The 17,422-nt window shown below is 33.6% G+C and overlaps 1 protein-coding gene across 23 annotated transcripts in view; it reads left to right on the top strand.

The window, feature by feature from the left end:
* Nucleotides 1-17,422, top strand: part of TENM3 (teneurin transmembrane protein 3) — a 660,890-nt gene that overhangs the window by 492,135 nt on the left and 151,333 nt on the right. For all 23 annotated transcript variants that reach the window (XM_087936357.1, XM_087936356.1, XM_087936366.1 and 20 more), the window contains one exon: nt 12,163-12,400. In XM_087936357.1, the coding sequence (XP_087792483.1) occupies nt 12,163-12,400 (238 nt within the window). The remainder of the gene's footprint in view (nt 1-12,162; nt 12,401-17,422) is intronic.

The raw sequence follows: 17,422 nt of genomic DNA, 5'->3' as shown, positions 1-17,422 counted from the left end.
TTAAAAACTTGAAAGTTATAAGAAATGATAAGTAAAAGGATAAAGTTTATTTACAGTAATACAAAAGACCAATGTTAACTTTTTTAAAGAAAATAAGCTCTGAGACTATATTTGTAGTAATTATATATTAAAATAGTTAAAAATTCAGGGAAGGAATACAGGGTTGGCTTAGATAATGAAAATTAATTATATGTTTTTCTTTACTGGACTTTTGCTGACAAAGAACGAATTAGAAGGCTTTTGAATTTATTTTCTTGTAAAAAAATTAATTATAGGATAAAAAGACTATATGTTGTGTTAACAGATAGTGATAACTTATTTAAATTGTTTTTACTTGTTGGTTTGCAGGGAGAAGTTATTTTTTTCCTTTTTCTATACTTTTTTCTTTGTAATTCTATAAAATGTGTTGTTTGGATTAGTGTTTATTCTATTCGTAATTCAAATTATTTGAAAATAAAATAAACTCATACTAGGTACTAATACATGCATATTGTACATTTATACTCTTAAGTTATTATTTTTCCAGATACGAATGCTGCAGCACGGGAATCAGAGCGTATGGGATCTTTGTATTTTAGCTCAGTAACCTTTATGTCAAGAAAATAACCTCTATTTTGTTTGGTTCCACAAGCCAAATTTTTATAAACTCTTGATGATTTATTAGTTCTGAATTGAGCGGTCTTTATAATATCATGGTTAAATAGTCTTTGGGGGAGATTGTTCCATCTGTATGTTGCTTTTAGATAGATGATGCCTAAGTAGATATAAAAAACAATGATTCCCAGATAAGGAAAACAAGTACTATAAATAATACTTCTTTTAGCAGGATTCCTTCCTGATACTAAACTACAATGTAGGAATGTTTTGAAGTTAAATGGCAAGCAGTATATTTTAGGCTTTTTCCCAAGTCTGCTTTTACTGATTGGAGAGAGGACCAAGATGGGATATCTGGAACTTAGAATTTACATATATCCATTTAATGTAGTAGGAAGTGCTAAGAAGTGAACAAACTGTTATCTGTATATCCATATTGTTTAAGACATCCCTGGACTCTGATCCCTGGGTATGAAAAACTGGTGATTTGTTTAGCTAACGGCTAAAATATTTAAATATAGAATACTATAATTCTGATCAATGTCTATTCATACTCCTTTTTTTCTAAATCTAATTGTTTCTCTTCTACAACAGAAGTAGGTAGAAAGAGCAGATTGATCCCTTTCATATCTCATCTTGTACTTTAAAAAGCATATTTAGTTCAGGAGAAATTGAATTGAAAATTCCTCCTGCTTATTTGTTTAGATCTTTCTCTTTCCAGATCAGACAAATTTAGAAGCCAGGTGAGTGTATAGACTGAACCTGTCAGCTACCAATTATAATCTCCTGTTACATGCACTCTATTGTTTCATGCGTAGCTTGTTTTAAAAGATAAGATAAATTATGGCTCACTTACCAGTAAGCCAGGAGCATGGGCATGAAACTCTTTGATCTTAACAAGCAAGAATGCCCAGTGTGCCAAGGAAAATTGTTCTGCATCAGCTAAATTTGGTTGACTGAAAAAGGTGGTATGGATTTTTGGAAAAGAGACTTTGTATTCTATAGCTTTGGATTACATTTCTCCCACATTGTATCTTAAATGATTGAGGATCAGGAGACAACTGCCTTCATTCTTCTTTCAGGTTTTCCTGATAAAGAAAGTTTAAGAGATTCCCCAAACATCTTTGCAGTAGTTTGAGCTTGTACATTTACTGTGATCATTTCAATAAGTATCAAAGTCAATTTTTACTCCCCTCCTTTGTTTCTGTAGAGAATTTCCTTGTGAATATTTAAAACCTGCATATATCTATCTGACCTGAAAATATACTATTGCTGTAAGATAGGAAGACCCTCACAGTTTATTGGGCTTTTTTTCTTAAGTACTCAAGATTAAGTACTTCTTTCACCCTAGAAGTAAAAGAAGAATTAATTCCCTTTTCTTGTCCTCTGCAAGAAGAGCAAAAAGTAGAAGCAGTTTGATGCAAAAAGTCTGTAAATATTTCCTTTCACATCTTGGCTGTTGAAACTTGATTTTTTTAAAAAAATTGCTGAACAGACTTGGAGAAAATTGGAAGTACAGAAATTATCAGTTTACTATGCTCATTCCTAAACTGTTATAGAACGCACATAACTTTGAGAAGGGCAAACTGAAAGCACAGTTTACTTCTGAATATAATTCTTTTATGTAGCTGGTATAGAAGACATTTAAATGATAGGTAATTATTAACTGCCTAAATATAACTAGAAGCTAATTTTATGTACAATTCAGATAAGCATAATTGCTTAAATGTAAGGTAGATTTTACAAGTGATAAGTACACAATAACATTTGCCTAGCAAGATAATGAAGAATCTGTAGATAGTTATACGACTAGTTTAAAATATGAATCTGCTGTTTTAGATAGATAGCCCTCTGTCAAACTGCATTATTTGTTATACAGAATTTGCATTAATTTCAGTACACCTTCTATAATATTCTCATATAAGCTTGTAAAGCAGCAAAACTAGGTGGGTTCTACTCAGAGGGGGTATTCAGCCAGTTCTAAAAGGTTCTGGAAAACTGGTAGCGGAAATGTTGAGTAGTTCAGAGAACTGGTAAATACCACCTCTGGTTGGACCCACCCCCATCTATTCACTGCCTCCCACGTCCCAGCTGATTCACTCGGTCTTTTGTTGCCCTGCACAGGAGAATGGAGCTGGAAAGCAGGTTAGTGGGGTGGGAAGGAATGGGGATTTTACAATATCCTTCCCCTGGAGTGGGGTGGAAATGGGGATTTTACAGTAGCCTTACCCTGCATGCCCACCAAGCCACACCCACCAAACCATACCACGCCCACCTAGCCATGTCCACAGAACCAGTAGTACAAAAAATTTGAATACTACCACTGGTTCTACTTGATACAGGTAGTCCTTGATTTATGACTACAACTGAGCCCAAAATTTATATTGCTAAGTAAGAAATTTGTTAAGTGAGTTTTGCCCCAATTTACACCTTTTCTTACCACATTTGTTAATTGAATCACTGCAGTAGTTAAATTAGTAATATAGTTGTTAAGTGAATCTGGTTTCCCCATTGACTTTCATTGTCAGAAGGTTGCAAAAGGTGATAATTTGACACTGGAACACTGCAGCTGTCATAAATGTGAGTTGTCAAGCATCCATATATAAATCATGTGGGCATGGGGATGCTGCAATGGTCAGAAGTGTGAAAAATGGTCATGTCACTTTTTTCAGTGTCATAACTTCAAACTGTCACTAAATGAACTATGGTAAGTCAAGGACTTACCTGTACTCCCTTACATTTGCTTGTCTTCTCAGTAAGTCAGATCTGATACATTTTTGAACTTGTAAAATAAATATTATTTTGTTTCTATTTAATAGAAATAATAAGTATTTTCCTTCTCTCTTTTCTTTTGTGTATTCCTTTCTTAAACGCAGGATTTTCATAACATTAATTAAATTTGCATTGTTAAAATATACCTTAAAAGTAAATCCCACGGAGAGACAGTTAGGTGTAGTGACTAAAGTGCCAGGCTAGAAACTGGCAGACTCCTGTTAAATCCTGCCTTAGGTGCAAAGTCAGCTGGATGAGTTTGAGCCATCATTTCTCTTAGCTCCTGGAAACAAGAAAAGGCAAACTACTTCAAAAATATCACCAGGAAGACTGCAAAAAGGCAGTCTCCAGTAGTAAAGACTGACTCAAAGGCACACATCTCAAATAAACCAAAACACCTGGATTGTGATGATGAGCGGATGGAATTGCCAGCCCTTCAAGTTAGGCAAGGTAAAAAAAAACAAGCAGGGCTGAGATTCCACAATGTTCTTTATGACTGTGGAGTTGAATTCCAAAATTTTAAAAGCCTGCCAGAGTTTCTCTTGGCTCATCTTATGCTAAACAAAATCAAGATAAGTTTTTGTTTAATTTTTTGTCACACGTTCTACTTCTTCAGTACTAGCCTATTTTGGGGGAAAGCTCTCTTTTAACCGATCACATATTCTTTGCTCATTCCCAAGGCCAAGCATAAAGGTGTTGAAGAGAAAACAGCTATCATTTAAACACATGTTCAGAGATTGAAAACTACTGTAGACTATTCTTTGCTGAAGAGATGTGAATGAGATGTGAATTACTGCCAGTAGAATACATTTGTCTGATGGCTGCCTCAGATAACTGCATAGTAGGTGAAGTTGAGGGAAGGCATCAATTTTTCAGCATAAGCAGAGGGAGAACATTGTATTTGATGTTCGCCCAGTCAGTCTAGTCTGCAATTCTAGCAATTCCTGAGCTGGAGATTAAGAAGAGATTTGACAAACATTTATATGAAATGGTATAGGGTAGAGGTATATGAGCAGGTGGTTGGACTAGAAGACCTTCAAGAATCCCTTCCAACTTGGTTAGTCTATTAAGAGAATAATCTATCACTTCCTGAAGAATAGTCCATGACTGCTAATGATGGCACTAAAGAAGTTTACTATAGTCCCAAGAATGATTCTACAGAGGATTACTTTCTACATTTTGAAGATCTTTCCTACATTGCTTCTAAATAGCAAGTCACAAACAGGAAAAGGAAGAACAGATGTATTTTGATATCAGTTCCTGAGCACATATGTAGGTATCATCAACATAGGCTCAGATTTTCCTTTGACTTTTTGTGCTGCGAAAAGTGCTAAACTGCTGCCTCAACTGCTACCTGTGGAATTTAAATTTTTGTAAATTGGATGGTAAGTAGCAGCCAACATAGTTTAAATGTATCATTAAAAGTGGAAATAGGTTCATATTATAACTAACTATTCTTCCAGTATAAGGATCTTCACAGTTCACATAGGAACCCTGAGTAAGATATTGAGAAGGTCTCCATCTTAGGAATCTGAAAAATAAATTGAACCGTAAAAGAAGAAAGCAATCGAATTGCTGAGATTTTCATCCTCTTTCACTGAATCTTAGTTAAAAAAAAAATCTTCGTATAAAATAGCAGTTTTCCTATTTTTTATAGACCTGAGTTGAAATAGGGAAGAACAAGGGACCATTGTCTGGAACACTTAAAATTTTTATTTAGATTTGATTTATGTAGAATATAAAATATTCAATCATTCTGGATATTTCAATTTTTCAACAAAACGTTACAAATCAAACTGTTTTGCCTAGATCTCAAAACATGACTCCTTTCTTGCTCTATGCATATGCCTAGTTAAACTACCAAATACATTACTTCATCCTGTCAGGCTTTATTCATAAAACACACATAAATTAACTGATTTTAATTTAACGCACACCCCACACACATAGACACACATGGTTGCATTTCAGGTGCTTGGCAACTGACTCACATTTATAATAGGTCGCAGAGGTCCACATCATCTGTCTGTAAATTGCTATTTTTTTGCTGTTTTCCAAATTAAAGCTCTTGAAGAGACCCAGTTAAATGTAATTCATAATTGTGACTTTATACTCATTATTTTGAAACATTGGAAAGGATTAAATGGTGTGCCTAGAATTCAGTAAAATCCTGATAACTTTCATATTGTTAACCATAAATTCAGCAAAAAGTTATTGGAGCCATATCTTGCTTTCCCATTAAGACTTTTTTCTTCTCATGTGCATATAGTAAAAGAAAAAGATGGATTTTTCTACGTTCGACTAGTTTTTATTTCTTTTCCAATCTTATTTTGTAAGTTCTATTCGGCACAGTTCTATTATGGTCCTCATTTAGAGACCATAATTTGGATTGGCATCTTGAGCACTAAGCAAAGTGGTCACCAAGTGAGAAATCACATGACCACAACTGTACTTTCTGGCTATTAAGAGACCTAGTTAGTCAGTTTCACAGTCAGTTTTCTTTTGTTTGCCGCCTAACCATTCCCCCTATTTTTGGAATGCTCACCCCAGCACTAATAAATGATTAATAAGAACAGAATGTGTGTGTGTGTGTGTGTATCCACTGAAATGGAAGGAATTAGAAGAAAGTAAGTAGGCACACAATGGGAAATGGACATCTCTCAGCAAAAGTCCGTGTGTTCTCCACTTTATGCTTGCTTACTCTACCTAATATCTTCCTTTCCAATCTCTCCACTCTGGGGGTGGAGCAAAAGAAGATTGCCTACAGAAATTGTTTTATGAACACCTTCTTTTCCGGGATGTTGGTGGTGAAAGAAGAGGTACTGTGTTTGGTGCATAGTGGGGAATGCACTAGCTGTTTACCTTGTGTGCTTACGGCTACTGGTTTTCAATGTTTATTCTCTATTGTATGCCTGTTTGCTCTCTTCTAATCCCTTCCTCTCCACTCTGCAAGTGAGGAGAAAAATTTTAAAAAGTCAGACACAGTACAATGTGTACTGACTGCAATGGCGATCACATTGGGGGGGGGGGTGTATAGTTCATAACCTTCGATAATCACTGAACAAGTAGTTGGTAAGTAAGGGCTACCAATATTGTTCAAACTCTTATATGGTAAATACATAGGAACAAGCTAACATGTAATTTATTTTCTTCCAATATAACTTTCATTTTGTATGGTTTTAAAAAGTTTCTCAATTTTCTAAAAGTTTAAATGAAATAAAATAAAATGTTAAAGATATTAGATAATGCTGTTCTTTAAAAACTAAAATATATGTTTTTAGTAGAGTTACATAGTGAGATAGAATATAAGTAGAGTAGATTTCAGGGGTTGAGCAGAATTTTTAAGTTGGGAGTTCTGTCTTTTCCACATAATCTTCATAAATATCAACATTCTTGATAGTTCACCAATATAGCACCTTATATCACAAACAATTTCTTTTGCCTGTTAAGAACAGTTCTCTATTATGAGAATTATTTGTAACACATTTTAAGGCAAAACTAAAATAACCTGCCACTGTAAATATTGTAATGGTTAACTCAAGTACAGTAATGATAGCATATAAGAAATTGAAGTACCTACTATATTTTGATAAAGGTTCTGATTTAAAAAAAGATCATACAAAGTGAAGTATGTCACATATTTAAGAGTTATAAGAATCGCTAAATTCAATTTAAAGATTCCAAGAACAAAACAAACACTATGAAACTATACTTTATGCTGACTGAATAATGGTTTGTTCATTACATTCTAGTGTATTTGATAGGTTAAAAAAATAACGAATACTGAAGACTATTGTAATTTTCTTTGTTGAATAATTCTGTGAAGCGGGAATAGTAAGTAGTTATAGTCCCAATCTTTTTTTATAGTTAGCTTAAAATCTTCAGTAAAGTCAGTGAAATCATGCATCAGAACATAAACCTTTGGAGACCAAATCCTCAGTCTAACTAATATTTTAAACTTTTTTATGTTTGATCTTGATTCAGTTCTGTATTGCGTGGAAACAGGAAAGCTGACAGATTACTTTTTTTGTCTGTCCTGTTTCAATTATCTATTACCTTTTCTCGTTAAACAAAATTTCTCCTGTAGTTACCAATTGGAGTATGACGCCTTTATATCTTTTCCCTAAAGTTGTAACATTCAATATAATACATAACTTTCATTCGGATTCTGCTTGGTACATTCTTAAAATACATACTATATTCTTAAAAAAAGAAAAAAAATTATAAATGTATATAATTAAAAAACATTCCATTCCAATTCAATTCTATCATTAATATTAATATTCATTAAAATCTTAACATCTTTAACATTACTTTTCAATTAAATATCATACTTCTATGGGAACAATTATAAGCTTTTCATAGTTAATTCCCCCCCTCTTCACTTATATTTTATAAAACATTAACTAATTAAAATGTTCCCATTCCTTCCTAATTCAATTTTCTCATTTATTTTATTTCACTTATTTTATTCACAAACATTTCACTAAATTACACTAACTGTTTTATCCCTCATTTTAATCATACATTGTTTCCAATTTTCTAAAGTTACTTCTATTACTAATATAACAATACAATCTTATGTACTTTTACAGAATACCTTTTTCAGTTAGATTTTCACCCTTTATCTCTAAATAGGTCCTGTTTCTTTATATCTTGCTCCGGTCCTTTGTAACTTCTTTTCCTTTCCTTCTTCCCTCTCTTCATCTCTCTCCCCTTTTTACCCCCTTGTCTCTCTACCTCTATTTCTCTCTTCTGTATTCCCCTTTTCTTTTGCTTTCCAGTATTATACTTATTTTTTGAATTTTTTCTTTTCTTTGGTTGTTTTTTTAAGTCTTAAATTTTGATGCCAAAATTCTTAGTTTGCAAATATTCACAGCATCTACTACCCCCCATAAAGTCCTGAAATCCCTCTCCAAAGAGATCATAATTCTCAATATGCCATATGAAGGATAATGTGGCTCTTCTGCTGATGAAAGTTACTCACTCCCTACTCTATACTAATCCTCTGTTTCTAAGTCTATATGATTTACCACAGATGTCTAAGCCTATTTAGTATACTTCTGACCAGTTCATACTACTGAAACTAGTAAATGTTATGGTCCTTTTCAGAAATTGAGTATCATATTTTTTTCATGATAATGTTGGATCTAAAACAATTGCCATGTGTACATGATATGAAATATTGATGTATTATCAGTGGAAGAAGGATTGCTATGGATAAGTGATTTTGATTTATCCATTGATAATATAATAAGCTCGGCCTGAATATTTTACTACTAAAGTTGCTAGAAGTCTCGTCAATAAAGAAGTGTTTTCAACACTTCCCAACTACACTATCCATAGCATTGAAAGTCTAGATTATGAAGAATCTTCTTTGCTATTTGTATAGATGCTGGCAAATACATGGTAGTCATATTACTATGATTAATTATTTCTAGGCTTGTGACAGCAAAAAGTTATATGTATATGCATTATGTGACAATCATTGATTTTGAGGACTTAAGTAATTTCAATCCCTCACTGCCATTCAGCATATTCTGTAGATTGTAGGACTGTATGTGCCAGCATTAAGTTTGTTACTGCTTCCACTTTGCTCAAAAATATCTTTAGTAAATATGAAAAATTAGATAAGTTATACTTAACCACTTCATTGCTTATCAGTGCATTATTAGCTCATCGGTTTTCATAGAATTGTGATTTTATCTTACAAAGATAATTTATACAGTGGAACATATTTGTTATGTATACTTCAGCCTTGGTTGAATGAGATTGCTGAACTACTTTTAGTGTATAGCAAGCATATGATATATTTTATGTTTTGAATGCCTAAATAATGTATTTTTCCCTGCCCTAGTTAAATTAATGTAGTTGTTCACTTCCATGATCCTTCATTTTGTTGAATATGTGGCTTTTTCTAATCATTCATTGTAGCTGTTGTCTTGAAACCAAGTAGGCTGAATATTTTTTTCCCTTTATTTAGCATCAAAATGGAACTGTCAGCCAAAAACTTAGAATGCAGTTGGCCACAGCTGCTTCAGAATCACTCAACAACTGACTGACATTTCACTAAGATTGAAAAGAATCTTTTACATGTATCAATTAGACCTGCCAAAACTTGGCTTTGAAAGGCGCTCCAGCATCTCTAATAGCTATATGGAATGAATAGGTTTTGACAGCTGTGGCTTGCCCTATCATTGCAGCAAAGTGACAAGAAAAACTGCACCTTTTGAACATTTGTCTGCCACAAAAGTTATGAAAGATATAGACCATCTTAGACTCAAGTGTCAAACTGCCTACATAGTTTTTGCCTGTGGTCCATTATTTCTATCTTGGAAGACTCAAGTTTTCAAATAAAAATCTTGGATCACTAATGTAACATTACCTTTAAAATCACAACAATAAGACAACATGTATCTGGCAGAAATAGACACTAGTCCTGTGTAATCTTCCCCATGTTAAAGGATCACTGATCTGGAGGACTGTTTGGAACTATTCCATATACAGGATCTTTATAGAAAGAATAGGCATCAATATTGATCCACTGCCAAGACTATTGGATGCTTTTCAGCATGATTATATCTTGATTGTATAAGGCCTGCTTGCCTTTTCTTCTCTAATAACCACTCTAGCTCTCACTTGGAGTTTTCAACAGCACTCTATCTGGCCAAATAGTCACATAAAAAACAGAGACCTCATTTTTGTAGAAAAATAGTGTATTTTGCATTATGTCAAGGTAATTATTGGGAATTTTACATGCTTTGAAAATGATGTGAAAGAAATGTTTCACACAAAAATACAGTCGTAATATATATCTATAGTTAAAATAGCCTGATTTTACATGGAATCTCCCCAAATAAAATCCCAAATGATTTTTAAGTTACTTATCTTTTTTTTTTTGAAGGGGGGGGGCTTCTTTAAATTAATTGTAGAGGTGAAATTTGCACAAGTACATTTTGTTAAACTATATGATGAAAATATTGTTCACTGGTTTATTTTACAGTAGCCCTAGGCTTAGTTCCCTGCTGACCTATTTCAAAGCAAACCCTGCTGAATTGGCAGGAGGGAAGTTTGATTAGCAATTAAAAATAAATATATAAAATCAGAGAAGGATAGGCCTGCGCTGTTGTTGCTTTTCTTCACTGGGAATTTACAGTTGCCATAAAGGGAGTTCCAGTTGTCTCTCCCCCTCTCCCCATTAAATAAAGTAATGAGTAAAACGATTTCACTTTCACCTCCTTTGTATCACTGGTGCTTTTATTGCTTAAAAGGAGTGGGGAGAATATGATCTTGAAATACTAGGATACTGTACTATAAAATGGTAGTTTGTATTGCTAAGATTTTGCTAAACAAAGCTACACTGAGAAAGCAGACTTGTTAAGTATGAATAAGCACATAGCAAAAATATTAGTCTGTTTTTCAGTCAGAAGGCAAAATTAGTATTCTATATATAGAAACATAAGATGTGGTTTCCTGTTGTGCAGCTGATCATTTTATATATATTTTCATATAATGATGAAAGTTAATTCTCTACTGACTGATAATTAACATCTAATCTAAATCAGATAAAGTTTTAAGTAGATTCTTTTTAAAAGCTGTTGTGAGCTTTAGTCTTTTAAATTATCCTGAAGCCCTAAAGCTTTCTATACTGATTTTAATCACATGCACTAACACCCACTGGTGTTGATAAGGGCATAGCTGATTAATTGTATGTTACCTGAATAATAACACATTCTTCATATGCATCATATGCTTTTGTTGAAGTATTTCTAAGCCAAATTCCAAGAAAAGGTTGAGAATGTTTTACATTTTTAATTTCGGTCATCCTTAAACTGTGTATATTTGTTTTCCACTTCACATTTTTGTTAGTCTAAAACAAATGACCAATTTGATATCTATAAGGAAAAAAATCCTTTTGCACATAAGGCAGAAACATACCTGGTCTATAATATCTGCCATGTGTTTCTGTTATATAAGCAAGGTGAAAAAATCTTAAATATAGGATATGATATTTTAAAAACCAATGCTAGTTATCCTGCCTGGGATATTTTTTTATTGTTGTTGAGAGACTTAACGTTTTTATACCATTGTTGTGATTACAAGATTCTCTGATTACCTGTGATTCACTTTGAAACATAGTTATATCACATAGTGTGAAATTGGAAAATCTGTTCTATATGTGTTCTAATGGATGTAACGGTCATTAAGTATATGAGTCTTCTGACATTGTAATCAGATGTGATTCAGTCTGTTAAATATCCATGAAGCAACATCTGCTTCACAGAGTGACCTTCTGCTAGAGGATAGTTAGCATCTATTAGCAGATCATAGTGCAGATCTGCCTGATTTGAAAGGCACTAAACTAGGATAATCTGCTGTTTAGCAGCAAAATTGCAATAATTTATTACAGTTAAATAAAGCTTGCTTTTTTATTTTAAAAAGATTCTTCATTACATAATTATAGGGATATATACAGAAACATATTCTGTTGAAATTACCTGTTTAATTTCAAAATTGGCTTTAAAAAAATAAGATCACATTAGGGGATATGTCGTGATTTCCTGTATAGATATTGATAAGAGTCATTAAAAATCAAAATAAAGCCAAAAGTAGTTGTACCATCTGCTGTATATTAATTAGATCTTTGCCTACTAAGGGTAAAGTTTTAAAGAATGTAACTGAAACCAACTGATAGAATATATGCTAATATTTTTGAAAATGGGCTATTAGTTTATGCTTTAGCTTTAGCAAAGATAAGGATGATCTATAACAAACTTTAATTTTCTTTCTTCTCAGAGCAACCTCCAAATAACCAAGGCCAGTCGACCCTGCAACCTTTGCCACCTTCTCACAAGCAGCATTCAGCACAGAATCACCCATCTATCACCTCCCTTAACAGAAATTCACTGACAAATAGGAGGAACCAGAGTCCGGCCCCGCCGGCTGCTTTGCCCGCCGAGCTGCAAACCACACCCGAGTCGGTCCAGCTGCAGGACAGCTGGGTCCTTGGCAGTAATGTGCCACTGGAAAGCAGGTAATCCTTTAGGACCTTTAAGACTATAGTTATGCTCAGCATACTAGAAATCTGGAATTTGTGGTTCCCTTGTTCTGTTAGCACAGCTGGAATTTTAATTTACCATAGCTACATATGGTGCTACCACCTTGTCCCAAGCTGACATTTGAATTTAATTCTTCCCATATATACAAGGTTAACCCTTCTCACTAGCGAGCATGTGGTATATTCAGTTTGGGGTTAGCTTACTGTATGAACCAACACTTAATGGTAGGGCTGTGAAGGAATACAGACCTGATTTTGGGCATGATAAAGGAAGGAGCAAGCTATTAAGGGGAATTGCATTCAAAAAATATTATTCAATCCAGAGAAAAAGGAAAGCATAAGATAGGGCAGAAATAAAACCTGACTAATTTTCAAAATTCTGTTATTCTACCATACAACAATAAAGAGTGTTCCTGCAATTCCCACTGTGCCTGTTTCTTGATCTTACCTATCTCAAAAGTTTAGCACAGGCCACTCTCTAAGTACTGTCATTATCTTGATGCATGTAATTTCTACTTTTTTTTATTTTGCTGGGCTTATATGCTGGTTTAATGGTCAGACAAGTCTTTAATTTTCATCAATAATGTTTCATCTTTGGTAAATAAGAATTAGGTTAGAAAGATGGTGGTGGTACTATTAGAGAGGTTTGCATGTATTTATTTTATTTATTTACGAATTTTGGACAATGCCAATCTCCCTTATAAGCAACTTTTAGCAACATAGATACATTCTGCTTTTTAAATTTTGCATACAGTTCTTATTATTTCTTGTCCTTTGAATTGTATTTGGTGGCATTCTTTTGGTCTGTTTTACCTGATTGCCACTGCAACAACAAAAAGTTTTTGGCACGTTAAAGGCTAAAAGTTTATTGTCAATGTAAGCTTTATCCCAATCCACTTATAAGATATATGGAATTTAGTTTTGATCAAGCAAATGTTATGTTAAAACAACTGTTGAGCATGGGAAAGGAAAATAAAAGAAAAAAAAACTAAAAAGAGAAGTGTGAGAATTATTTTACATAATGGTCCTAAGCAAAGCATTGCATATGATCATATAAGTATTTTGGAACACTACAGTGGACTGGCTTATACAGAAAATCCATTGATTGCTTTATAAGAAGAAAGGTGAGGCTCAATCATATTAATAAAATAAGTAGATGCTCCCATTCTTAACCCGGAGTTTATCAAACAATCAAATGTTTACAATTAAACCATACAGAACAAACATACCTATTCTACAGTCCATTGAAGAGCTGCTAAAGGATTTACTCATACTTTTCTCAAGCTATGAACCTATCCAATTAAGTTTTTTTTAAAAAAAGAAAAATAAACCAATCCAGGAATAATTACTTATAAGAGAAAAGAACAAAACACTATTTGTTGCCATAGAGCAGTTAAGTAAAATCACTGAATTCTATCAGCAATGTTCTATAGCCACAGAACACATAATTTATGTTTTCTAAAATACTGAAACCCCTAAACCTTTTGATTTTTTCCTTTATCACTATTTTAATTCTCCCTCTTGCTATCACAACAGATTTGATTCTGCTTTAGTTAATGATGTTTTATTAATTAAACTTATACAGCTGCCTGTTTACTAAAATGAACTTTAAACTAGTAAATATAATATTATGACAAAAGCTACAAAACTTTTTTTTTTTTTACTTCATTTGAGGATGTAGCTTAGCTCCTGAGCAGCTTCCTGCTGTCAGTATCCTTCAAAGACTTTTTCCATTGGAGCTGAATAAATTGTTTAAAGCAGGGGTCGCCAACCTTTTGGACCTCAGGGACCACCAAACTCATAATTTTAGACCCCAGGGACCACTAACTGGTTTTGTGGGTGTTGCCTAATTTCTGGGTGTGGCTTGGTGGTCATGTGACTGGCTGGGTATGGCTTGTATGTAAATATTATAAATATTTATATAAATATTGATTTTTTTATAACATAGAGCAACTTTTACCCCAAATCAGGCAAAGCAGGTGGGCAGATTGAGTTGCTCACAGAATCACAGATTCATTCAGAAATCTATATCTGCCATTGGCTAGCTCAGTCTGTCACATAAAATTTGCTTGCAAGCAAACTCATAAAATTTGCTAGCAAGTAAACTCACAAAATTAACTCACAACACACCATGTATGTAAATATTGAATTTTTTATTTAAAAAAGCAACTTTTATCCAAAATCAGGCAAAGCAGGCAGATTGAGTTGCTCACAGAATCATTCAGTGATCTATCTGCCATCAGCTAGCTCAGTCTCTCAAATTTGCTTGCCGTGAGTTTGCACGGCAAACTGAGAAAAGATACTCAATATCCAGTATTGTGTCTACTCTGTGAATAAGGCCTATAAACTATTTCCTCTCCTCCTTCTTGAATATGGACATATGATCTGGATGTGAAGTAAATGCACATGTGATGTGAGTATTCTGAGGAAAAAACCCCAATAAATGGACCAGAATTGAAACTGGCAATATTTGATGCTGGAGGTGGTTGTACTGTGACTAAGACATTGGGATATGATCAGTCAAAAGTGAAACTTTCAGCAAAGCCTTTCTTGGGAAAGAAGCTGTTTGAAAAAATAATTAGATCCCGTGAGAAGAAATCCTCACCTACAATCCCAAAGGGGAAAGAAAACCAATACAACAGAAATCCTGCATCTGTTTTTCTCTACTTAATAGTAAAATTCCTACCTTCTTGCTCTTCTCTCAAGATGGCCGTTGCTCGATAAGATCTTCTCTTTTCTCTTACCAATGATCTGCTGATTTCACTGCTAAAGCTGGTTCTTTACCAGTGCTGCTCTCTAGTTTTAAATGGGAGCACTTAGGAGTGACCTGAGATGACTTTTCGACGATCACAGACCCAGTGGGGAAGGGTGGTCTTGAACATTCCAATTCCCTCTGAAAGCAATTGAAAAATCATTGGGCATATCCATCTTCCTGTCAAGTAGTTTCGTTTTCTCAGCATGCCAGAGTTTTAATATTCACTTTTTGACTTTACTGTTTTATTTTGCTTTTTGCTTTAAAAGTTTAAAAGAGTTGCACTTATTTTAACCCCTTGCTGGACTCTAATTGCTTTTTCTCTTTTTTCCTTTTGCTATATGTTGTTCTGGATAACCTCTGATCCATTTTATCAAAATCATGGCAATGTTTGAGGGGTGAGGGAGGTGAAGAGACATTAGACTTTTACCCCTGGATTCTGTATCTTTTGAATGTGCAAAATACCTGGAGTTTATTTCTATTGAATTTTTCTTATAATCTTGGATTGAAATATAGAGGTGTTTGTGTGTTTGTATGTGTGTGTATTCCCTGGTTAAGTTCAACAGATTAAAATGGCTAAACAGTGTCTGAAATCTAAGAAAGAAGTGTGGGGAAATATGCATCTTCTAACTGGATTTTTCTTACAAAATCTTGATCAAAGTTTAATGATAGTTCAAAGAATGTTAAAATCTGAAGATTTATCTTTGGATAAAGATACACAAAAGGACTTTGATCCAGAAAAGTGAATTTCATCCGTTGTTCTGAAGTTTAAGTAGGCATACTTCTTCAACATTACGGCTTTAGCTGGAAGGGAGGGAGACAAATTCCGCTACAAAGGAATTCCTTTCTTCTAGAAAAATGGAGGGAAACTGGATGGATTTATTACAGTTAACTGGTAACTACTTCTGCTTGCACTCTGAGTGGAAGATAGATTTATTCTGGAGACTGAATTTACTACATTTAATTAAACAACAATATTAAGAAACAAACATGGATTTTTGTCCTTTTATAACTTTGCTGTTGATTCAGGATAGTTAAGATCCCATAGTAAGTTTTCTATGAGTGGATTACAATAACAGTTTGTTAACAGAGAGTTTTGAAGCATTAATTTTGTTCTATTTTACTATTATTGTTTTTCCTGCTAACTACCTTGTCATTAATATAACATATCGAAGATAGGTCAACAAGTTGCAAATAGATTTAGTAGTTTAAAATTTTTAGGAGAGTCTGTTTCACAAGTAGTAGGAACTAATGTTGTGCTGAATAGTAATCAGTATTCAAACAGAGGGGATAACAGGTGTATAATGTGTTGTGGGTTTTTTATATATATGCATCTTTTTTAATGTTCTATTTTGTGTGGTTTCTTTCTGTTGTGTCTTCTTGGGTTTGGTTATTTTATTTTGTATTTTAACTTTGTTCTGAATAAAATAAAAATATATTTAAAAAAAATTAAAATCCATTCCTTCTTTCAGTCTGCAATCAGATTTAAAACAACGCTTTAGAGAGGGTCCCTGTCTGAGGGTTCTATGCTCAACAACCAAAGCGCTCATCCAATAGACAATCTAAGGAGGCAAAAAACAAGATACATTCTGCTGAGCATGATGCTATAGTCTCCGAGGTGCCTGTGTAGTAGCAGAAATCTGAGTCCACCTGGAGAAACACCTGCCAGAAAGATGGGCTTGAGATGTCTCAGAAGGAACATACACTAGAGTTCACAAGATTGAAAGTTCACAAGAGTTCACAAAAAAAGTAAAATCCATCCTAGAACAAGCATAAATATTTCAGAATAAAAGAGGACAATAAATAATTACCAGAATGGGCATGCCCAATATTACATGTTTTTTATGTTATTTGTTCATGAAAAACTTGGGTCCTGGAAATACATTCTTCAATCCTCTCTTTGTTTAAGTCTGATAAATTTAATGATCATGGTCATCTGAAGGTTTGGGTTCACTAAACTGCAATTTATATTTAATATCCCAAGTTCAGTTTTGACTATTGGAGGTTTTTATACTTTAAAAAATGGGGGAAATGTTTTTCTGAGGTTTTAAAAAAGTGTGTTTTGGAAAGAATTTAAATATATACAATACTTATTTTTAGAAATATTTATTTAGAAAAAAATCTAGATCAAAAGTCAAAAGTAAGCAAGTGTATGAATAAGAATCAAGTCCTTCCTTTTCTCAAAGTTGTCACTGCCTATGGAAGGGGAAAAAAAATCATCTTTTTTTTCACTGAGAGTTACATTG

This window comes from Pseudonaja textilis, chromosome 6 (genome assembly GCF_049901715.1).
Source record: "Pseudonaja textilis isolate UNSWEBS1 chromosome 6, rPseTex1.2, whole genome shotgun sequence".
NCBI lineage: Eukaryota > Metazoa > Chordata > Lepidosauria > Squamata > Elapidae > Pseudonaja > Pseudonaja textilis.
Note: the sequence above shows the minus strand (reverse complement) of the source record. Positions and strands in the feature narration are given on the sequence as shown.